The sequence below is a fragment of the Chiloscyllium plagiosum genome, chromosome 24 (assembly GCF_004010195.1).
Source record: "Chiloscyllium plagiosum isolate BGI_BamShark_2017 chromosome 24, ASM401019v2, whole genome shotgun sequence".
NCBI lineage: Eukaryota > Metazoa > Chordata > Chondrichthyes > Orectolobiformes > Hemiscylliidae > Chiloscyllium > Chiloscyllium plagiosum.
This window is the reverse complement of record NC_057733.1, coordinates 22,183,677-22,209,359: the sequence shown is the minus strand read 5'-3', so window position 1 is coordinate 22,209,359 and position 25,683 is coordinate 22,183,677. Positions and strand designations below refer to the sequence as shown.

At 42.0% G+C, this 25,683-nt stretch overlaps 1 protein-coding gene across 4 annotated transcripts in view; it reads right to left on the bottom strand.

The window, feature by feature from the left end:
- The window catches only part of LOC122562066 (jupiter microtubule associated homolog 2-like), a 39,751-nt gene that overhangs the window by 12,975 nt on the left and 1,093 nt on the right, over positions 1-25,683 (bottom strand). For 3 of the 4 annotated variants that reach the window (XM_043714544.1, XM_043714541.1, XM_043714543.1), the window contains exons 2-4: positions 21,085-21,239; positions 10,430-10,557; positions 3,502-3,541 (exon numbers count right to left, since the gene is read on the bottom strand). In XM_043714544.1, coding sequence (XP_043570479.1) covers positions 3,502-3,541; positions 10,430-10,557; positions 21,085-21,239 — 323 coding nt within the window. The remainder of the gene's footprint in view (positions 1-3,501; positions 3,542-10,429; positions 10,558-21,084; positions 21,240-25,683) is intronic. The other variant, XM_043714542.1, reaches the window with a different exon arrangement.

The window sequence follows — 25,683 nt, the reverse complement described above, 5'->3', positions numbered from 1 at the left end:
CCAGGGATCTGTTTGACACTCACACGAAAATGACTGGATATTATCACTATTCTTTCCATCCAAAACTACAGATAATACCAAGGTGGAATTACAGTACATGGTGCTAATTAGAACAAGTTCTGAACAGAGTGTGTATTGTGTTTAGAACAGTGTGCACACATTCTTCAATGATTGCACATGCATAATGGGCCACAGCTGCAGGTGTCAACTAACACTATTGTAAAACGAAGGTCATTACAAGGGTTGAATCACTTCAGCCACCATTAGTTGAAGTATCAGTCCTCTTTAAAAATTGTGTTTCATTGAAGTCGACACAAACATGAAAACAACATAATCATACTGACATACTACTTGCCTTGAAACTGGTTGCTGTTTGTCAGCTCATGTTACACTTTTTTGTATTACTGATCAGGATTTTATAGGCTATCATGGTTGCTTTAGTTTCAAACTTGGGTGAATAAAAATATGAAAAAAAGTTATTGGACAATCACAATAGGAATTTAAAATATAGGCATTAAGTTGCTTCATGCCAAGTAAGCCAGTTTTCCAAAACAAAAAGTATCAGTCCTGACAAAAGCTTCACACATTGAAGCATAAGAAACATCAAGCAGGTTAGATATTTAACCAATCTGCTATTGAATCTAGGTGTAAAACATACAAAGGTGCTCAGATTACAGAATCTGAAAAAAAGTCAGGTGTATTACCAGTTATAGGGCAATGGCATAGTGGTGATTTTCACTGGACTAATAATCCAGAGCCCCATGTTAACATTGAGGACATGATTCAAATCCCATTATAGCAGATAGTGAAACTTTAATTCAATAAACATGGGATTAAAACCTAGTCTAACAGCAATCATACCACCAACCCACTGCTGTCAAATAGTTTAAAAGAATTTTTTAAAAACCCATCTACTTCACTAATGGCCTTCAGGGAAGGAAACCTGCTGTCCTTGCAGGTCTGGCCTACATGTGATTCATGGCTGACAACTGCATTCTAGGCATTAGAGTTGGGAAATATATGCTGACCCAACTGGAGATACATCCTTTTGTACATGGGATTTGGGTATCAAATTCCAGACATTAAATGAGTACAGTTCAGTATTGCTCATACTACAGAAAAACCCCAACTGCAGAAGGCCAGCCCTTTATTGACACCGGAGGGTTTTGAACTTGAATATTTCCTCTACTCTAGCAGAATTTATTTTTGCAACACAAAATATTCAGGACAGCACTCTCCCTCAACCAGAATTTTTTAAAAAAGTCAAAAAAATTGGTTGCATCAGCTCATAAGCACCTCGTCGGGTTAGATGTGTATGATTAGGTTAGGCTGATTATTTCTCATGTTTTAAATTGTGGTGAAAGACAAACTGAAAAAAAGTGTATGAACCACAATTACATTAATAGCTGTAAATATCTGACCACTTGTCAGAATGTGCATTTAACAAGACTAGAGCCAGTATTCTTAAAATTACTAGTATGGTCACTGATGCAACTTTAAGACAGCATTAAGTCACTCAAGAATTTTTAGGTTCAGTAACGGAAGAGTGGTTTAAGGATCTAAACATGCAAAAGTCAGCAATTCCAGTCAAACTATTGTACAGCACAAGTAAATTTGCCCAACACATCAGCTCAGATCCAATGTCAGTTGGTATTGTAACAAGCCCATGTATTTCATCATGGCCTTCACTGTTGTCATTTTGAAGAAGAACCCACTCCACTATTTGGACTCCTACAATGCACCTGTTTGCCATGTCCTAAAAAGGTGTTAATTTCTACACTTACTGCAAAATTCTACTTGCTCAATGTTTTATTGATTCAGTTCTCAGGTAGTTAAGATTAGATTAGATTACTTACAGTGTGGAAACAGGCCCTTCGGCCCAACAAGTCCACACCGCCCCGCCGAAGCGCAACCCACACATACCCCTACATTTACCCCTTACCTAATACTACGGGCAATTTAGCATGGCCAATTCACCTGACCTGCACATCTTTGGACTGTGGGAGGAAACCGGAGCACCCGGAGGAAACCCAAGCAGACACAGGGAGAATGTGCAAACTCCACACAGTCAGTCGCCTGAGGCGGGAATTGAACCTGGGTCTCTGGCGCTGTGAGGCAGCAGTGCTAACCACTGCCACCATGCCGCCCACGTGTCCAGTTTGAGGTAAATAAGAAACAGTGGTTAAAAAAATCACTCTTGATCCTGCCCACATAGATTATAGGAGACAAAGATTCTCTTTCAATAAGAATAGTTAAGTCAGTTATAGTTAATTAATAGTTAATTGTCATCTTAGTGTAAAACAAACTTAATTTGGATCCAGTTCTTTCATTGGGGGAAAACTACTTTTTCCATCACTACCACTACACAATCCATATGGACTCTGCATCCCCAGTGACAATGGGTTTGGTCATATAAAAAGGTACCAGGTTCACTGTCGGTCTTGATGTTGCTGAATTATAGAATCCATTATTGGCCTTAATGCATGGGGGGGGGGGGGGGGGGGGTGTCAGGGTGGTAATTTTAATATTTGACACCCACTTATTCAGGCTTGAAATGCACATGGATCATGGCTTTTTATTTCCTATAGACTGCCAATATTCATAAATGACTACCTGAGGAACAGGCAAAAGATGGCCAACATTTGAATTATGCAAAGCACTGAATTACACCTTTCACAGAGTCTACAATACCGAGTTATGGTCAGAGCCCATATTTAACCATTTTAAGCAGGTGTACACAACCTTCCTGCACTACCAAAAATAATTTCAGCCTCAAGCCAATGTATTTGATGCATTCATAATGTTTGTTAAATGGAATAGCCAACATATCGGAATAAATCCTGTTAAACTCAATTCAAGGATAGTATTTACTCAAGAAAAAAATGCTCTCTCATTTCACTGCATAGCTGTAGTCCTTTCAAGCTTTAAATCCTGCACGTTGTCATAGAGCAAGATGAGAGCATAGTACTTGAAAGCCATTGGAGTGCTATTCAAGGTTCAGTGATTGATAACATTCCTGTAGCAGGTTTCACAGGACAGGATGGATTTCTGCCTACTTGCAAGATCTTGGCATATAATAAAATTAATTCTTCTTAGGAACGGGAATGACTGGAACCAAGCTGGCATGCTTATGCAATGCAATGTGTAGATTAGTTTTACACCAAAAGAGCCAGTTAATTTGACAGAAGTCACACTTGCTGTTCAATCAAGTTAAAACTACTTGAATTCAGCAAGTTATTGCAGAATGTTTAACAGTGACGTTAGCTCATACAAAGCATTCAGCAGTCTACAGAATCAAGGTTGGGGCAGCTAGCAGTACTGCACGATGAAAGCCAGTTAACAAAGATACCAGTTTAAGCTTGACCTTTAACCCACGCAGGGCTATTTAATAAACAAATCACTAGCTTAACTGAGCTATTTTTGAACAAAGATCGAAGGGAGTGAAAAAGAAAAATGAATGGAATATGCTCAATATTCCAGTTACCCTAAAATCTTACTTACATGAGTCTGGGCCCTTTTCATCTTTCCCAGTTGCGAAGTCCTAGATTTAAAAAATAAATCATTAGCCTTAAAACAAAAATCAAGGTTACAGGCCAATTTAAAATTGTGAAAACCAACAGGTGTCAAAGGTATGAAGTACATTGAGCAATTGAGTATATTTTAGGCACAATTAAGCTGCTTATGAACAAGTTGTCATGATATAATCCATATGTAAACATTGAGCTTCATGGAGCAATGTGTCAGGAAGCCACTAATACTGCACCATTACAGAACAAGACCCAGATGCACAAAACACTACCATCTCAAGAGAGGGGGGGGGGGGGGGGGAGGAAGAAGAAAAGGGGAGAAGATATGAATAGCCAGTCACATCTCCTCAGGTGGAGTGAATGCTTGGAAGCCAGGAATAAAAATTGTGTACATAATTAAGGAATTAAGCACATTGTTTTAGGGGAATAATGCAACATTACCACAAGGCTTAGGCTTGAGGAAGCCAGTAGACTATCTGTGGTTAATGGCTATTCAATACAGTGATCAGAGTTGGTAGTAAAGGACTGGTTAATCTATTGGGAGCACAGAGAATGTATACCTGTATTCCCAAAACAAAGGAAAACTACAGGATTAGAAACAAAATTGCATTTCTATAGAGCGTTTGTTTATCTCGCTCCAGAGCATCATTAACAATGGAATAATTCTGAAGCTTAGGTCCTGCAAAAGTAATTTAGAGTTAGGTAGAAAATTAAAAAAAGTAGGGCCTCCATGCTTGTAATTCCAGAATTACTCCGTGTCACATGCAATTGAGACCAAATAAAATAAAATTAAATGCATGGCTAGAGAGCTGGAACAGGAAGTGGGGGGGCTTCAAATATCTGGATCACTGGGATTTCTTCCAGGGCAGGAGGGACTTGAAGACAGATCATATCTAAACTGGAGGGGCACCAATAAGCCTTGCAAGGAGTTATGCTAGTGCCATTAAAGAGATTTCAAAATTGTGTGGCAGGGTGGGGGTGGGGTGTGCTGTTGATTACTATTCTGGTTCCAAACATGTGCAGTGATTAAGATAAGAGGTTAAGTCTAATTGGAGAACAGACAGCGACAGATTAATGAACATGGTGGGACTGAGTCTGAAAATGTATTTATTTCAATACAGCAGGCAAGGTCAATGAGCTTAAAGCCTAGATTAGTGCAATGTTGTAGCCGTCAAGAGAAGAGCAGGACAGGCATTTCAAGATTCCAGGGTTGAGGTGTTTCAGGCATGTTAGAGGGGGATGTAAAAGGGGTGGGGGAATTGCACATTAAAGTGGATTTCACAACCACACTAGAGAGCTCATCCAGTGAGGCCATATGAGTAGAATTCAGGAATAAAGAAAGGTGCAATCACAATGGGATTATACTGTAGGCTATAGCCAGAAGGTAAAGGAACAGATGCTTAAGCAGATTGTGGAAAAAAATGCAAAAACAACTTGCTGTAGTGAGGAGATAGACTGAGTTCCCTTAGTGGAGAAAGTGAGGACTTGCAGATGCTGGAGATCAGAGCTGAAAATGTGTTGCTGGAAAAGCGCAGCAGGTCAGGCAGCATCCAAGGAACAGGAGAATCGACGTTTCGGGCAGGAGTCTGATTCCTGAAGAAGGGCTCATGCCCGAAACGTCGATTCTCCTGTTCCTTGGATACAGCCTGACCTGCTGCGCTTTTCCAGCAACACATTTTCAGCTGAGTTCCCATAGTGCCAGGGCTGAGATGGGGCAGAATAAGTTTGGCGCATACAGGAGGGTATTTTTTTCCCTTAAAAAAATACATTGTCCAACAGGGAAGCCTCCAACAACAGACCTCCCTCCGGATCCTTTGCTCCACGCTTCAAACCATAGAACAGTTCATCCACTTTTCTAACACCTTCCACCCAGACCTCAAATTTACCTGGACCGTCTCAGACTCCTCCCTCCCCTTCCTAGACCTCTCCATTTCTATCTCGGGCAACCAACTCAACACAGACATTTACTATAAACCGACTGACTCCCACAGCTATCTAGATTACACCTCCTCCCACCCTGCCCCCTGTAAAAACGCCATCCCATATTCCCAATTCCTCTGCCTCTGCTCCCAGGAGGACCAATTCCACTACCGAACAATTCAAGTGGCCTTCTTCAAAAACCGCGATTTCCCCTCCAATGTGGTCGATGACGCTCTCCACTGCATCTCCGCCACTTCCCACACCTCCACCCTTGAACCCCACCCCTCCAATCGCCACCAGGACAGAACCCCACTAGTCCTCACCTTTACCCCACCAACCTCCAAGACACATGCGGCATGGTCATTGTGCAGGTGAGTGACATCACTGGGGACGGAAGTACATGCGGCGATGGCAACTCTGGGGACGGAAGTGGCTGCAGCGATGGCAGAAACGGTGTTGTTCCCTCCATATATGGATACATATGGATCCTTCCATATCCGTCACAAATTCACCTGCACCTCCACACACACCATTTACTGCACACACCATTTACTGTATCCGCTGCACCCGATGTGGTCTCCTCTACATTGGGGAGACAGGCTGCCTACTGGCGGAACATTTCCAGGATCACCTCTGGGACACCTGCACCAACCAACCCAATCGCCCCATGGCTGAACCCTCCATCCACACGGGATGAATTTAGATTTCTCCAGTTTCCTCATTTCCTCTCCCCCCACCTTATCTCAGTCCCAACCCTCTGATTCAGCACCGCCCTCTTGATGTGCAATCTTCTTCCCACCCTCTCTCCGGCCTATCACCCTCACCTCCTTCCACCTATTGTATTCCCAGCACCCCTCCCCCCCAAATTCCCTCCCCCCTACTTTTTATCCTTAGCCTGCTTGACACACCAGCCTCATTCCTGAAGGGCTTATGCCCGAAATGTCGATTCTCCTGCTCCTCGGATACTGCGTTTTCCCAGCACATTTTTCAACAGAGAAAGGGACCACTCTAGACTTGTACTAGGGAATAAGCCTAGCTAAGTGATTGAAATTTCAGTGGGGGAGCATTTTGGAATAGTGAACATAATTCAGTGAGTTTTAAGATAGTTATGGAGAAGGTCCTCAGGTGGAAGTGTAATTGGGGAAGGTTAATTACAACAGTATTTGGCAGTAACTGGAGAAATTAGATTTGAGGGCATCTGTTTGAGGGTAAATCAACATTTGACATGCAAGAATCTTTTGAAGACCAGTTGATCAGAATTCAGGACCAGCATGTTCTTGCGAGGATAAAAGAAATATGGCAAGATTTAGAAAACACTGATGACGAGATATTGAAAGATTAGTCAAAAAGAAAAGGAAATAAGATTTAGGAAACTGAAATCAGACAAGAGCCTTGAAATATAATGGAAACAGGAAAGAATTAAAATTTAGAATTAGGATGGCTAAAAAGGGGCCAATGTCCTTAACAAGTAGGATTAAGGAGAATACAGAAGCATTTTATACATTTATAAAGGAGCAAGTGGGTTGCTATGGAAACAATAAGTCCAGGGAGAGAATTTATGCTTTATGTCAGTGGTCATTCATGAAAACTTGGCATCAATATTCCATAAGGAGGACATGGATGATGGTAAGATTAGAGAAGGGTATGTTGATATTCTAGGGCACGTTAACATTAAAAAAAGGTGGTACTGGGGAGTCTTGAGAAACAAAATCGAACCTAATGGGATCTATGCCAGGGTAGAGAGGGAGGCAAGGCAAGGCAGGAGATTGCTGGGACCTTCAGAGATCTTGATATTCTCTTTAGTCACAAGAGGTTCCAGAAGACTGGAGAATAGCCAATGCTGTTCCTTTAAGAGGGCAACAGGGATAGCCCAGGAAATTATAGGCTGTTCAGTCTCAGTCGTTGGTAAATTCAAGATTTTAGTGACAGGTTTACTTGTATTACTGAAAGAATGGACTCAGCACAGATAGTCAACTAAGATAGAGATGGTTTTGTATAGTGGGGAGTGGCCTTGTCTCAAACTTTTTATTTTAAAAGAGGGTTTTGACAAAGTGATAAAGATGATTGATGACACTAGGGCAGTGGATGTTGTCTAAACAGACTTTACTAAAGCATTACAAGGTCCCTCACAATAGGCTGGTCCAAAAGATTAAGTCATGTGGGATCCAGTGAGTTGTTAAGTTGGATATAAATTGGCTTGGTGGTTGTGGAGGGGTGCTTTTCTGATTCGAAGTCTGTGACCAGAAATGTTGAGAGGATCAGTGCAGAGACTCCTGTTGTTTCTAATTTCATATAAACGATTTGGATGAATATGTATGTGGAACAAGCAAGTTTGTAAACAAGACAAACATTGGAGTTGTAGATAGGAAGGAATGTTGTCAAAAGGATGCATCAGGATATTGATCAGTTGGAAAGTTGGGTGGAGAAATGGCAGACAGAATTTGATCTGGACAAGAGTGAAGCAATGCATTTTGGGAGATTAAATGCAAAACAAAGGTATACTCAAAAGCAGCACCCTTAGGAGTATTGATATACAGAGGGATCATGGAATCCATGTCCTGAAAATGGCAACACAGGAGGATAAGATGGTAAAGAAGGCATAGTCAGTCAGGCCACAGCTTTGCCTGCCTCTTCATCTTCCACAGTTACACTGGCACCATCCCCCACCTTTTCCTTTGGTAGATTGATGACTGTATCAGCTCCCATGAGGAGGTTGAACACCAACTTCATAAACACCATCCACCCTGACCTCAAGTTCACCTGGACCATCTCACAGCTCCTTCCTGCACCTGTCCATCTCCATTTCCAGTGAGACTCACCTGACATCAATTTCAAACCCACTGACTCAGCTATCTGAACTACACCTCCTCCCACCCACTAAAAACACTATCCCTTACTCCCAATTCCTCTGCCTCCACTGTATCTGCTCCCAAGAGAAGCAATTTCACTCCAGAACACACCAAATGGCCTCCTATTTCAAAGACCATAATTTCCCCTCCCACACAAACAACGTCCTCCAGTGCATCTCCTCCACTGAACCCCATCCTTCAAACTGCAATAAGGATAGAACTCCCTTTGCCCTCACCTTCCACCCTACTCATCTCCAGCTAATGCATTGTATCCTCCACCATTTCCACTACCTACAAATCAGACCCCAACACCAGCAATATATTTCCCTCCCACCCTTACTGGCATTCTGTAGAGACCACTGCCTCCGCAACTCCCTAGTTAGGTCCAAGGCCAACCTACCCTCCACTTCTAGCACCTCCTGTTGCCACCACAAGAGGTGTAAAACCTGCACCCACACCTCCACCCTCACCTTCATCCAAGGCCCCAAAGGATCCTTCCACATTGAAACACCACATCTAATGTGTCCATTGCTTGATGTGGTCTCCTCTACATTGGAGGGACAGGATGCCAACTCATGTAATGTTTCAGATAACATCACTGGGACACACACCAAACCACCCCATCACCTTGTGGCTGACCACTTCCACCCCACCCCCTCCAAGGTCTTTCAAGTTCTGGGCTGCCTCCCCTGCCAAATCCAAGCCACCTGATGACTGGAAGAACGCCTCATGTTCTGCCTTAGAACCCTCCAACCACATGGCATTAATGTCGACTTCACCAGTTTCTAAATCTCTCCTCTTCCCACCTCATCCCATGTCCAACCCTCCAACTCAGCACCGCCCTAACTGTCCATCTTCCTTCCGACCTATCTGCTCCACCCTCCCTTCGGATCTATCCCTCACCAACTATCACCGTCTCAGCTACCTCACCCCCCTATTTATCACCTAGTCCCCTTCAACCCCCCTCAAGAACTTTCCAAATGAAGGGCTTATACCCTAACTGTCGATTCTCCTGCTCTGGTGCTGCCAGACCTGCTGTGCTTTCCCTGTGCCAAACTCCAACTGATCTCCAGCATCTGCAGTTCTCACTTTCTCCTATTAAGTTGAGTAATCACATTACAGCTTTATACAGCTGTAATTACACCATATTTGACTATTGCCATTCTGATCACCCCACTATTGCATGGATGTGGAGGCTTTAGAGGGTGCAAAAGAAGTTTTCCAGGACATCTTTTTATGGATAAAATAATCCTTGCTTTCACTGATTGTCAGAGGCTGATAAAATCTGATGGACAGGGTGGTACGAGAGAGTGTGGTGCTGGAAAAGTCAATGTCTGAGGAGCAGGAGAATGGACGTTGGGGCTCATGCCCGAAACATTGTTTCTCCTGCTCCTCTGATGCTGCCTGACCTGCTGCACTTTTCTAGCGCCACACAACTCTGGTCTCCAGCATCTGCAGTACTCACTTTCTCCTCCCAGACACAATGGATAGTCAGAATTGGTTTTCCAGATGAAACTGTCAGACTGTGAGGAATAGTTTTATGGGAGAGGTGGAAAATTTAATGATGGGCAGCATGGTGGCTCAGTGGTTAGCACTGTTGAGTTACAGTGCCAGGTATCTAGGTTCGATTCCAGCCTCGTGTGACTGTGTGGAATTTGCACTGTAGGGATACTATAAATGTCGTGTGAGGCTAGATTTTAAAAATGCAGAGAGTGGTGGATGCTTGGAACATGCTGCCATTAACAGTGTTTAAAAGGCACTTGAACATGAAGTGAATGTTGACCATGTGCAGGCAGAAAGGATCAGTATATAATAGTATCAAAGTTAGCACAGATATGATTGGTTAAATGGCTTCTTCCTGTGCTATATTGTTCTATGTTCACTGAGGTTATTCAGTTCTGCTGAATTTATATTATCACTCAAATGAAAATAAAAAGATTGCTACTTGCATGTTGGCAAAACAACAGTTCAATAATACACTAGTCCCATAGTAACTTACAGGAAATGGTATGCCACAGTTCAGTCAACTAGAGATAACTTCAATCCATCATGTACTACAAAAGAAATATTCTGCAGTAAAACAAGGTTAACATTACATCCAGATGGTACCTGAATAGTCTAAATGGTATTTACCAGAGTTTTGGGAGGAGTTTTTACAGTGTCAAAGATGCCACTTGTCTTGCCACCAGGTGGATTCCTCCGTTGCTTTAGATCTGGTGTTTCAGTGGTAGCAGTTCCAAAGATTCCACTGCTCTTTCCACCTAGAAAAAACAAGAATAAAAACTGGACAGGATAAACAACAGGAACTAGGCAATAAAAAAGCACTTCCATAATAGTCAAGCATATCTTAAGCACCAAAAAGCAAACAAACAAGCTGGAATCAAGGAAAACATTCCCTTACTGGGTGATCAGTCACACAGTATCAAAAGCAATAGTGTTTGACCAGGCAACAAGTTACTTCAAAAGGTAGTTCTCAGAGACTCATCTCTGATTGGAATTAGTTGCACTTAGTTTGGTATCTGGTAGCATTTGCACACAGGTTTGTCTCATGTTCCTAGTGACCACCGGAGGGAAGAATATCTCAGGACAGGAAGGAAGCAGAACAGGCTTGATATTTGTGCATTAATGCAAACAACAATACATCAATAAAAACTTCAAAATGCCCAAAAGACAAATTGTACACAAAAGAACATATGAAACAGTAGACAGTTGCTCAAACTTGTTCCACTTTCAGTGAGATCATGGCTGATGTGTCTCAATTCCTTATGAATTAGCAGAATGTACAGTAAACTGACTACAAAAGTCATTCAGACAAGGGTAGTTTTAAAAGGATGGTGCTGAGACCAGTTGTCCAACATTTAACCAAAAACTTTGGACTTCTGAAATGGAAGCAAGATTTAATTAATACAGGGCTGGACTACATCAAAACACAAGATGCTGGTAAGCATGAAGAATAGACATGGAATTGGCAAAAAGTAAATAAGCATAGATCGTGCATTTTGATAGAAAGAATAAGTGGCCACCTAATCCTTAGAAAAACCTGTTCAAAAGATTGCCCCTAACAAAAAATATTTACCTAGTGTGGCATTAAGGAGCTCTAGCAATATTGAATTAAATAACTGACTGGTTGGAGCTTATCTTGCACAAAATATTGTCAAGATCACTGGAGTTCCACAAGGGGGTGTCCTAAACCCAATAACCTTCAACTACTTAAATTCCTGACTTTTACGAAGTGTTGAATGCATAGTGTTCAGTAGAATTTGCAAATCCTCATATCAAAGCAGTCCATGTCAACATGCAGAAAACAAATTCAAGCTTGAGCTGATCAGCAAGCAACATTTGCACTTCAGTGCCTGACAATATTAAAAAGGAGAATCTAACACTTTCCCCATTACATTTGGCAACATTAGCACCACTGAATCCCCACTATTAAGATCCAAGAGGTTAGCATGGACCAGAAACGGATTTGAAATAGAAAAATATTATGGCAATAGAGCAATTTGGAAGTCAAGAATTCTGGGCAGGAAACGCTGCTGACTTCCCAAGGTCTATCTACCATCCATAAGGTGGCAGTCAGGGGTGTATTAGTTTGCTGTTGCTACACTATTAGGGACAAAAAAACTGCAGATGCTGGAATCCAAGGTAGACAAGCAGGAAGGTGGAAGAACACAGCAAGCCAGGCAGCATCAGGAGGCAGAGATGTCAACATTTCAGGTTGAATCAGGACTGAGGGTGGGTATAAGGGGAGCTGCAGATAAGGGAGGTGTGGGTAGAGGGGTGGAACGTAAGGTAATGATAGGTGAAGACAAGTAGAGAGGATACAGCATGGTTGTTCAATGGGTGGAATGAATCCAGTTGGTGGCTAGAAGGAAGGGTTGGTCAGAGGAATGGAAGGGAGGGGTGCTGGAAACAGAGTCAATGAATAGTCCCTTGCCCAGACACTTTCCACCTACATCTTCAACACTAACCACACCTTCCATCTCTTCAGTAACTTGCAATTCCCTGGCCCCCAGTACTTGATCTTCACTAGGAATATGCAGTCTTTATGTGTGTCCATACACCACAAGGATGGCCTTCAGGCCCTCAGCATCTTCCCCTCAAAACAGACCCATCCAGTCCTCCACCAACACCCTCCTCTGCCTTGCTGAACTCGTCCTCACCCTCAATAACTTAACCTTCAACTAGAGGGGGTGGCAATGGGGTCTCTGATAGGTAGGCGTAGCTAGGGCCTCTTTGTTGGCTACATCGAACAGTCCCTCTTCAGTACCTACATAGGCACTGTGCCCCAACTCTTCTGCCATTACATCCTTGACTATAACAGCACAGTACCTTGCATCCAGGCTGAACTAGAGCAGTACAGACTTCATCCACAACTTCCACCTGACCTTTAAATTCACATGGTCTCACACCTCCCTTCCCTTTCTTGATCTCTCCATTTCCATCTCTGGTGGCAGTCTACAGAGACTTACTATAAACTGATAGACTCACATAACTATCTGGACTACACCCCTCCCACCTAGTATAGAACATAGAAGTGCAGTACAGTCCTTCGGGCTTCGATGTTGTGTCTTCCCAATTCCTCCACTGCATCTGGTCTGACTGGAAGACATTCCACTCGCAAGCATCTCAAATGTCCACTTATTTTGAACATGCTTTTCCCTCTGTCATCCAGACCTCCACTGCTCTACCACCCCACTAGTCTCTGCATCCAAATGCATTATCTTTAAACACTTCTGCCAACTCCAACTGGATGCCACCACCAAGAACATCTTCCCTTCCCTATCCCTCTCTGCCTTCCACAAAGACCATTTCCTTTCACCAATCCTTGGTTCATACCACTCTCCAGCAACCCCAAGAAACCCAGTATCTTCCGCTGCACCTGTAAAAGATGTAAAACCTGTCAGGATACCCCTCCCCTCCAAATAGGGCCCCAAACAGTCCTTCCATGTGAAAGAGTTTCACCTGCCTCTCCAACCTAGTTTAGTGTGTCAGGTGCTCCTGATGTGGTCCACTCTAAATTGCAGAGACCAAACTTAAACTAAGGGCATGTTTTGCTAAGCATCTCAGCCAGGCCCACAAGGGCTGACCTGACCTCCTAGTAACTACCCATTTCAATTCACCTTCCCATTCCCCTCCAACAGAACTATCCTTGGCTTCCTCCACTGCCAGTGAGCCAGACCGTAAATTGGAGGGAAACCTCATCTACCGCCTAGGCAACCTCCAGCCCAGAGGACTCCGTTCTCCAATTTCAAAGTCTGCCCCCGGCTCCATATCTCTGACTGACCCTTCCTTCCAGCCACCAATTGGATACATTCCTCCCAGCGACCAACCAGGCCATACCCTCTGTTCACCTATCCCTACCTGACCACTCTGCCCTTCTCCCCACCCCCACTGCAGAAGAAAGGTTACACTCAACGTTGACTTCATCTACTGATACTGATTGAATTGCTAGGATCCTCCAGCCTCCTGCTTGTCTGTGCACGATCAGGGAGCAGTGAATGGTTGCTACTGTATTCCAAGGCAGCCACATCTGGCCAAGTGTCTGCAGCTTGAGGAGCTCCAGCTCAGGGTTAGAGCACTTAACGTTAAGCTGCAGACACTGATATAGCAACTATGAGTGTTATTTGCGTGCATACAGAAGTCAATTAAACACATTTGGATAGGGTCATCTGATTTAGTCAGTGGTCAGGCATAAGAGAGTGTGACTGCAAATGGATCAGGGTTGGGGCTATGGGATCAAGTTATGAGAGAAAAAAAAGATAATTTAAAAAGAAAACCAGGTAATACAACAGGGTGGTGATTTGGATCATTGTAACAGTGTGGCAGGATAAGGCAAAACAAAACTTGACTGCATCAATTGTTAAGACCAAAAATGGTATATAATACATTTGTAAAACAAGTCTTTTGGGGCTTTAGTTTTGGTACATGCACAAAAAACAATTCACCTGTTTTGTACAACTAGAAATAAATGCATATTAACAGAGATCCATTAGAGAGACATGCCTGCAAGATGACAAAGGTTGAGACCTGAATATTCAGGAGGAAGTGGTGAAGTAGCTCTAAAGGTTACATTAGTACAATTGCAAGAGATTACCTTAGCTCTAGGAGGAGAGAAGGTGTAGATAAAGGTCAGGTGTTACTTATGAAAGTAGCTTATAAATTCCTTAACAGTGGTTGTACTGTAGGATAGATTAGTAGAAATTGGATGTGTAAGAAAGGTTAAAAGCTATGGTGACTATTTTACATACTGATTGCACAAAGTGTCAAAAGGTAGCCTGGAAGGAGACTTCTTCAACTGTATTCAGGGCAATGAACAATAAGACAAGTAATCAGCATCCTCTTTGTAAAGAAAACACAAGTGACACCAGTCATAACATGGTAGAATTTCACCTGGAGATTGTAGGAGAGAAGCCCTAGTCTAAGACAAATATTTTAAAATCTGAAAAAATGATAAAAAAGGCGATTAAAGTAGAGCTCACGGACAGGAATTGGGAAATTAGGTTAAAAAATAAGCAATTGGAGCTGCAGTGACAGACCTTTGTGATAGAACTCAAAGTCTGAAAAAAAAAGACAAGTCATCCATAGCAAAATAGGATGTCATGGACAGTATCAAACTGAGAAATTCAGTACTGTACTTGTGTAGTTTGTGTTAGGATTAGTGGTAAGTCAGGACATTACAAGTTCTGAAAGTCTCCAAGGAATGACAAAAAGTAAAGTTTGAGAAACCTAACATTGTGGAAAATTTGGACAGAGTAATAATGCAAATGTTGGTCCTCCAGAGAGGACATCTAAAGGATTCACCATGAAGAACAAAGGAATGGCAGAGGCATTGAACAGGTATTTTGAGTTTGACCACTGTAAAGTAGAAGACTTAGAATAATCGCCAAAGCATGTTGCCTCCCTGGTGCCAGGATCAAGGATGTCTCAGAAGGTGCAGAATGCTCTCAAGTGACCAGCAAAAAGTCATTGTACACACTGGAACCAGCAAAAAAGGAAGGGAAAAAGATGAGATTCTGAAGGGAGAATATAGAGTGTTAGGCAGGAATTTAAAAAAGGAGATCCTCAAGATTACTCCCGGTGCTGCAAGCTAGTGAGGGTAGGAATAGGAGGATAGAGCAGATGAATGCATGGCTGAGGAGCTGGTGTATGGGATTCACATTTTTGGATCATTGGAATCTCTTTTGGGGTAGAAGTGACCTGTACAAGAAGGACGGATTGCACCTGAATTGGTAGGGGCCAAATATACTGGCATGGAGATTTGCTAGAGCTGCTCAGGTGGATTAAAACTTGTAAGGTCAGGGGTGGGACCCAGGAAGATAACAAGGAAAGAGATCAATCCGAGACTGGTACAGTTGAGAACAGAAGCAAGTCTAACAGTCAGGGCAGACAGGGACTAAGTAGAGAACAAGGAAGAACTGATAAATTAAACTGCATTTATTTCAATGCAAGAGGCCTAACAGGGATGAACTCAGGGCATGGTTAGGAACATGGGACTGGGATATCATCGCAGTTACAGAAACATGGCTCAGGGATGGGCAGGACTGGCAACTTAATGTTCCAGGAAACAAATGCTACAGGAAGGACAGAAAGGGAGGGGGTGGGGGGGGGGGGGCTTTTTTGATGAGGGATAGCATTACAGCTGTGCTGAGGGAGGATATTCCCAGAAATACATCCAGGGAAGTTATTTGCGTGGAACTGAGAAATAAGAAAGGGTGATCACCTTATTGGGATTATATTATAGACCCCCTAATACTCGGCAGGAAATTGAGAAAAACTTGTAAGGAGATCTCAGCTATTTGTAAGAATAATAGGGTGGTTATGGTAGGGGATTTTAACTTTCCAGACTGGGACTGCCATAGTGTTAAGGGTTTAGATGGAGGAATTTGTTAAGTGTGTACACGAAGATTTTGAGCCAGTATGTGGATGTACCTACAAGAGAAGATACAAAACTTGACCTACACTTGGGAAATAAGGCAGGGCAGGTGACTGAGGTGTCGGGTGGAGGGAACTTTGGGGACAGCGACCATAATTCTATTAGATTTAAAATAGTGATGGAAAAGGATGGACTAGATCTAAAGGTTGAAGTTCTAAATTGGAGGATGGCTAATTTTGATGGTAATAGACAAGAACTTTCAAAAGCTAATTGGGAGCAGATGTTCACACGTAAAGGGACAGCTGGAAAATGGGAAGCCTTCAGAAATGAGAGAGAGTCCAGAGACAGTATATTCCTGTTAGGGTGACAAGAAAGGCTGAATGACTAAAGAAATTGTGATTTGGTTAAGAAACAGGAGGAAGCATATGTCAGGTATAGACAAGATAGATCAAGTGAATCCTTAGAGTAGTAAGGCAGTAGGAATATACTTCAGAGGGAAATTAGGAGGGCAAAAGATAACTTTGGCAATTAGGACTAAAGAGATTCCAAAGGGATTTTACAAATACATTAAGGACAAAAGGGTAACTAGGAAGCAAATAGGGCCCTTCAAAAGATTAGCAAGGCAGCCTTTGTGTGGAGCGAAGGAGATGGTGGAGATACTAAATGAGTATTTTGCATTAGTATTTACTGTGGAAAAGGATATGGAAGATATAGACTGTAGGGAAATAGATGGTGACATCTTGCAAAATGTCCAGATTACAGAGGAGGAAATGCTGGATGTCTTGAAACGGTTAAAGGTGGATAAATCCCCAGGACCTGATCAGGTTTACCCTAGAACTCTGTGGGAAGCGAGGGAAGTGACTGCTGGGCCCCTTGCTGATATATGTATCAATAGTCACAGGTGAGGTGCTGGCCGACTGGGGGTTGGCTAATGTGGTACCCTTATTTAAGAAAGGAGATAAGGAGAAGCCAGGGACCTATAGACCAGTGAGCCTGACATCAGTGGTTGCCAAGTTGTTGGAGGGAATCCTGAGGGACAGGATGTATTTGGAAAGGCAAGGGCTGGTTAGGGATAGTCAGCATAGCTTTGTGTGGGGGAAATCATGCCTCACAAGCTTGATTGAGTTTTTTTAAAGTAACAGACGATTGATGAGGGCAGAGTGGTGGAAGTGATAGATATGGACTTCAGTAAGAGTCGACAAAGTTCCCTATGGGAGACACGGTTAGATCTCATGGAATATAGGGAGAACTAGCCATTTGGATATAGAATGGGTTCAAAGGTAGAAGACAGGTGGTGGTGGTGGAGGCTTGTTTTTCAGATTGGAGGCCTGTGACCAGTGGAGTAACACAAGGGTCTGTGCTGGGTCCACTAGTTTTTGTCATTTATATAAATGATTTGGATGTGAGCATAAGAGGTATGGTTCATAAGTTTGCAGATGACACCAAAATTGGAGGTGTAGTGGACGACAAAGGAGGTGACCTCAGATTACAATGGGATCTTGATCAGACAGGGCAATGGGCTGAGAAGTGGCAGATGGAGTTTAATTTAAATAAATGAAAGGCGGTACATTTTGGAAAAGCAAATCTTAGCAGGACGTATACACTTAATGGCAAGATCCTAGGGAGTGTTGCTGAACAAAGACCTTGGAGGGCAGGTTCATAGCTCCTTGAAAGTGGAGTCGCAGGGAGATAGGATAGTGAAGGTGGCATTTGGCATGCTTTTCTTTATTGATCAGAGTATGGAGTACAGGCGTTGGGAGGTCATGTTGCGATTGTATAGGACATTGGTTAGGCCACTTCTGGAATACTGCATGCAATTCTGGTCTCCATTCTATCGGAACTTTAAAGGGTTCAGAAAAGATTTACAAGAATGTTGCCAGGGTTGGAGGATTTGAGCTATAGGGAGAGGTTAAATAGGCTGGGGCTGATTCCCCTGGAGTGTCGGAGGCAGAGGAGTGACCTTATAGAGCTTTATAGGACCTAAGGGGCAACGTTCTCACACAGAGGGTGGTACATGTATGGAATGAGTTGCCAGAGGAAATGGTGGAGGTTAGTACAATTGCAACATTTAAAAGGCATCTGGATAGGTATATGAATTGGAAGGTTGAGGGATATGGGCCAGGTACTGGCAGTTGGGACTAGATTGGTTGGGATATCTGGTCAACATGGACGAGGTGGACCGAAAGGTCTGTTTCTGTGCTGTATCTCTCTATGACTAACTCATAGAACGGGACTTATCACTACTACAGAGATACTAGGAAAATATTGACTTGATGGCCGTCAAGTCCCAGGACCTGATGGCATGCATCCTCTGATTTTAAAAATGAACACAAAGCTAATAGCAGAAGTGGATATAATCATCCAAACTTCTTGAGATTTCTTCTAGAAGGCTCCCAGTGGTTTGGAAATCAGCAAATATGACATGTTCATTCAAGAGGAGAAAAAATAATAGCAGGAATAAATAAAAAATCAGACTGCAGATGCTGAAATCTGAAATTAAAACTGGAGAAATGCAACAGGTCTGGTAGCTTCTTTGGAGAAAGAAACAGAGTTAATGTTTTAAATTCAATGACTCTTCAAACTCCAAATGTTTGAACAGCCTTTGAACATGAAATGTTAACTCCGTTTCTCTACACAGATGCTGCAAGATCTGCTAAGTTTCTCCAGCAATTTGCATTTACTACACCAAGAAACTATAAACCTGTCAGCTAAACATCTGACAGATAAGTTACGAGAAATAAATCAGGTGGTTATAGCAGAACCATTTAGAAAATAGTAAATGGGATTGGTTAGAGTCTGTGGTTGAGAAAGTGTTTGATTCATTTCTTTAAAAAGACTGGTTAGGATGTGGGTGTCACTGGCTAGGCCAGTATTTATTGCTTTGAGAATAGGGTACTGACTGCTTTAATCTCTGAAATCCACGTGGTACAAGTAGACCAACAGTGCTCTTTAGAAAGAATTCTAGGATTTTGAAAACAACAGTGAATGAATGGCAAAGTAGTTCCACATAGGACTAGTGTCAGGTTTCAAGTAGGTTTGAGTTCAGAGTAGAGAAGTCATGCTTCATTATGTAGAAGCTTGGTTTGACCACATCTGGAGTAGTGAGCACAATCTTAGTCTTATCTCAGGAACAATACAACTGCCAGAATGCAAGGTACGTTCACCAGACATGTTTTAGGAAGACAGGACTGAGCGAGGAAGAGAGAGTGGCCAGCTGGGCCTATATTCTTAGCATTTTGAACAAGAAATGAACATATTGAAACTTTCTAAATATTTAGAAGAGGACAGACAGTAGATGTAGGCTAGATGTTTCCCAGATTGTTGAGTCTAGAATCAGGTGCACAATTTGAAAATAAGGGAGATGCCACTTAGGTAAGAGGAGAGACCTTTTAAAACTCAAAGGGTTAGGAAACTTTGTTTCCACAGCTCTGATCGGGAATTCCAGTGTCTAGGTTCAGGTACAGATCAATAGATTTCAGATTTCTGGTGGTGTACAATTTATGGGGGATAGGGTTTATAAAAGGCTTTGAAGTGTTCAAACAGCCATGATTACACTGAATGGAAGGGCAAGCTGAATGGTCTACTCCTGTTTGTAGGTTTCTACTTTCCGAATTTATTCTGGTTCTGGTTCTGGTTCTCCATTCTATCAGAACTTTAAAGGGTTCAGAAAAGATTTACAAGGATGTTGTCAATTTATTTTGCCAAATCACTTAACCAATCACTGAAATCTTGACAACAATTGCCCACCTATCTTTGTGTCATCAGCAAAATTTGGTTGTATACATTCTGTGCTTCCATCCAAGTTATTGGTGGATTTTAATAAAATTGGTCTCAGTATCCTATATGAACCCCACACCAGCTTCTGGTCACATTTTCGACAGGAAAAACCATGTAATAACTAATACAAAAGATAGTTTAAAGTTTTGACTTCGAAGCTGATTTTATACACTACAATCTCAGTTTACCAAACAGGCCTCATTTCAACTCCAAATCCAACTTCCTCCATACTTTTTCAAATCTGTAGATTACAGAAAGTGGAGGATCATGACAAATGCATGTACAATTTGGTACGTGGGCCCTCCACCATCAGGTGTAATTCTCACTCAAGAAAAATTCTTAAAGAGAAGAGGACTATTGTCAACATGTAAGGTAGAAATTCAATAATCTGGCATTTCAGCCAGCCATTAGAAACTCTGAGCCCAGCAAATTTTGCAGCTGGCTTGACCACCCAACTTCTTTAGAGGACCATTTAATTCTCAGTTTCACAGTCACACCTGTTCAGATAATGCAGCTTTCTATAAAAAGGCTTTCAATGCTTTCTTTTTCCTTGGTCAAGGATGAATCTCAGTTTGGTTGACAGGAACCTCAAGCAAGCCTGATCTATTTCAGATCATTCTGTTCTCACCCCTTTATTTCCTCCCAGATTCACAATAGGTTGTTCACAGAAATCAATTATTATGGTGCAGGAGGCAGTCATTTGGCCCATGCCTTCACCAGCTCTTCAAACAAACATCATTATGCCTGTATCTCGTGCTCCCCAACTCCACCCATACACTATTTTATTAAAATAATCAAAAGCCCTCTAATGCTTCAGTTGAACCTGTCTCCATACTACAATTACATAGCCTAACTACTCAAAGTTTCCCCCTTCGCATCATCCTTGCTTCTGTTATTTAATCTGTCCTGCCTTGTACCCCATCACAAACTTCCTTTTTGATCTTATCCCTCATTACTCCACTCAACTATTTAAAATCTATTATATTTATCTTTTCAGTTGATGGCGAGTCAATCTGAAAAGTTAAATTTCCCCCCCCAATGGATTCTGCCTGACTCACGGTTTCCAGCATTTTTATTTTTAATTTCAGATTTCCAGTATCTGCAATATTTTGCTTTTGCATTATATACTGTACTGCACCTGGTGGATTGCTTCTTCTAGCCACAGGCTGGTTTTCTACTGGTGGTCCAAAGATATTCGATGCAGTCTTGTTTGAACGAGGATGCACCGGTTTAACATTTTCCTCCACCCCAAATGAGATACTGGATCCACCACCAGGAGGCTGCAACACTCTGCTTGCAAAATGAAAAACAAACTTCTGTGAACCTTAAACCCGCACAACATCAAAATCAGCTCTTGAATACTCCAAAGGGTATCGGTATTCAGCCAATCGTCCAAAACAAAGATGTCACATTACATTTAGCATCTTGAAAAACAAAGGACACTATTAAAGAAAGCCTTTTCACAATGACAGATCACATCTTCAGTGTTCTACACATTAGACTTCCATATAAAAAAAGAACCCAGGACAAAACATTTTTGCTTGTGCTGTTCAAAAGATTTAAACTAACTTGTAGGGGAGTACATAGAAAAATAAGTTCACAAGGAATTGGGAGAGAAGGAAGTTCTAGAAATATTTAAATAGGAAGGCACAAAGAGTCAGATTGAGAGAGGTTAAATTAAGTTTACAAGACATGTGCAAGTATGTAAAGTTACTTACTAAGGTTGCTGAACTGCAGGCACAACCAACCACAAGGGAATATATTGTTCAGCAATAGTGGCTGAAAGCCAAGGGAGCAGGACTGCACAGGAGCTGTCAATTTGACTTCAGTGATGGGGAAAACTTCTCGAAACAGTAATTCAGAACAAAATTAATAGTCTCAGATAAATTCATGTAAACTAAAGAAAGCCATTATTGATTTCTTAATGTAAAATGTATTTAACTACCTTATTGAAATCTTTGAAGTAACAGAGGGTCAAGAAGGGCAGTGACTTTGATGTGGAAGACATTGAGTTTAACATCTTAACCACTCTCCATGTCAGAGATTGTGATGGAAGCAACATGGGGTTTACAACAGAAAACATTTTCTGAGCTGCAGGGAAACAAGGGGGCATGGAACTAGACATGGTGCTCTTGTAGAGAACCACAGATGCAATGGCCTTCTCAGTGCTGTAACCATTCTATGGTTGCAACTATATTAAAGTATATTTTGTGTCACTGTTGTAAAGACTGGAATAGCTATCATAACAGCATTTTGGGCCAGACAGTATGAGATTGGAAGCTAGTACAAAAAATGAGCTCTACTCAAAGAGTCAAATTATCTCCAATCTCCTTCTGTATCATAATAATTCTGACTCTTCATTCATGACATATGGGCACTGTACTGTCCAAGTCCTGCTGTATGTTGGGACAAAGCTTATTATGAGAAGTCCCAACAGAACTGAAAATTGAAGCAAGGCAAATCTCAGGACAACAGTAAGAAGTGACTTATTAAACCACTGAAGTCCACCTGAAAATTCTCCCAAATGCTCTGTCAAAGAGTTCAAAGACTTTGAACCAGCAACAAATAAATGGCAATGAAGTTCCAAGTCAGAAACGTACAAAATTTGGAGGAGAACTTGAAGGTGGTTAGCCTATGCTATCCAAGAAGGCTTTTTAAGTAGCTGCAGTATATTGTGTTGATGCTACATTCTACAGCCAGACAGCAACAGTGGTGAATAGCTAGGTGGCAGATGGGCACCTATGAAGAGGCTACTTGAATTGTGTTAGGCTTTGGCATAATTACAACTACACTCACCCAAACAAGTGATGCATTTTTTCCTGCCTCTTGACCGGTGTCATAGGACAATCACAGAAAAACCACAAAGGAGTCAGGTGGAGAGTCACAGCACAACTCCTAACCTCTGATCAGTTCCTGCATTCAAAGCATTCATTTAATCATACAGTCAGATGTACAGCATGGAAACAGACCCTTTGGTCCAACTCATCCATGCCGATCAGATATCCCAACCCAATCTAGTCACACCTGCCAGCACCCAGCCCATATTCCAGCAAACCCTTCCTATTCATATAGCCATTCAGATGCCCTTTAAATATTGCAATTGTACCAGCCTCCACCACTTCCTCTGGCAGCTCATTCCATACACTTAACACCCTCTGCATGAAAAAGTTGCCCCTCAGGTCTCTTTTGTATCTTTCCGCTTTCACCCTAAACCTATGCCCTCTAGTTCTGGACTCTGACCCCAGAGAAGAGACTTTGTCTATTTATCCTGTCCGTGCCCCTCATGATTTTATAAGCCTCTATAAGGTCACCCCTCAGCCTCCGACACTCCATGGAAAACAGCCCCAGCCTATTCAACCTTTCCCTGAAGCCCAAATCCCCCAACCCTGGCAACATTCTTGTAAATCTTTTCTGAACCCTTTCAAGTTTCACAACATCTTTCCAATTAGGAGACCAGAACTGCACACAATATTCCAACAGTGGCCTAACCAATGTTCTGTACAGCTGCAACATGACCTCCCAACTCATATAGTCAATGCTCTGACCAATAAAGAAAAACATACCAAACGCCTTCTTCACTATCCTACCTACCTGCGACTCTACTTTCAAGGAGCTATGAACATGCACTGCAAGGTCTCTTTTGTTCAGCAACACTCCCTAGGACCTTACCATTAAGTGTGTAAGTCCTAAGATTTTCTTTCCCAAAATGCAACACCTCGCATTTATCTAAATTAAAACGCCATCTGCCACTCCGTAGCCCATTGGCTCATCTAATCAAGATCCCGTTGTAATCTGAGGTAACCTTCTTCGCTGTCCTCTCCACCAAGTTTTGACTACTGTAGGTCCATTTCTTGCCAATGGTAAGAATTGCAATATCAAAAGTGGGGACTAGTCTAAGGATTAGCCATTGAATGTAAAAAGATGGAATGAAATTCTTAGTCATTGCCTGGTTTTGAGAAATTGTTGAATATTTCTCAGTCCAAGCTAGAAACTAGCCCAACTTGCATGATGCCAGATTGCTTCCCAAAGTTGGGAATCAAACTGAATATGGGGAAATCAGATAACATGGCCACTTTTAATCTTCTTTTGATAGTAAGGTCAACAGTTGGGCCTCAAGCACTGTCCTGACAGTGAATGACTACTAAACCAAAACTATCTGGTTACTGATATTTTTAAAGTAGATATTATGACACTTCTTGAACAGGTGAAACTTGAATCCAGGCCTTCTGATCCAGAAATGGGTCAATACCACTGTGCCACAAGAACACTTACTATTAGTTCATATGCTTGGTCAGCATCCAACCAGTGAAGAGTTCTTCCACTATTGGCCACAGATTTCCTTAGACCTCAAAAACTTACTTTAGCTCCTTGATGAGAAAGGCAGTCATGCTCAACTCAAATTCACTTCTTCCACCCACACTTGGACAAATATAACAAGTTTTGAAACAGAGCAATCCTGAGAATCCAAACTGAACTGACATTTTTAGTCAGTCTCAGCTGTTGCTCGATTTGCAGAAGACATAACTCATGGTGAGGAATTTCTGCCATGGATTACGTAACTAGCCAACCCAATTCTCAAATTGGTAGGTATCGGAGAATGTGGGAAGAGGTGTCCAAGATAGGGGGAATTCTGAGTTCAGGATTTGCTTCCTTTTCTTTGTTTCACTGCCACATTAAGACTAGATGCAGGTAAAGCCTGCCTAATTGCACACAGCCAGTTTTAAGGGTAGCCAGCACAGATTTCCATCTTCAGAAACACTACATATGCAACCAAAGCATTGGGAAACACCCATCTTTCTTATTTTGTTTTCCTTTAATATTACAGAAACCAAATGAATCAATCCAGCCTTGAATAGTAAAAACTAATGGCCACCTCAGTTAATCATTTAATTCTCCATTCAAAGTCACAAGAAAACACTTATCGATTAAAAGATTCCTATATGACAGGCATTTTAGACAAAAGTATATTTAAAATGAATGGCCATTATTGACAGAGACAACAGGCAAATGCCCAACCACACCCTCGACTTTGCAGCAGCAGTATTTCATGTTCCAGACTAACACCAGAGGCTGAGCATTCAATCTAAACTGTGACATATCTGCAACATATGCACATGTATATGTGAAGACAAATATATAAGCAAGCTCATCAGACTGCAAATAAAGATGGATTGAGGTCCCCAGTGCTTGCGCATGGCTCAGGCAACATCAAGGAGAAAGAGGACTGCAGATGCTGGAGATCAGAGCTGAAAATGTGTTGCTGGAAAAGCGCATCAGGTCAGGCAGTATCCAAGGAACAGGAGAATCGACGTTTTGGGCATAAGCCCTTCTTCAGAATGCCCGAAACATCGATTCTCCTGTTCCTTGGATGCTGCCTGACCCTGCTGCGCTTTTCCAGCAACACATTTTCAACTCAGGCAACATCAAGCCAGACAAAGGGTTACATCCAAACAAACAGCCTCCTCTTTGCACACAGATAGTCTGTGCATTTCAATACAAGATCATGGTACAATTTTCAGGCCAGTTTAAACATCTGAAATTAGCCTTAACTATCATTACCTTCTGCTCTTATAAGAGGTTGAGGTTCCTGCCACTGATCAATGGCACCGAAACAGGTAAGTATTGAAGAACTATAGAAAGATAGCTGAAGACTGCCAACTTCCTTTGATTAAGAGTGAATGAAAGACCCACCCATGGTTCTGATTAAGATTATTTCACAAGGACAGATATCATTTTA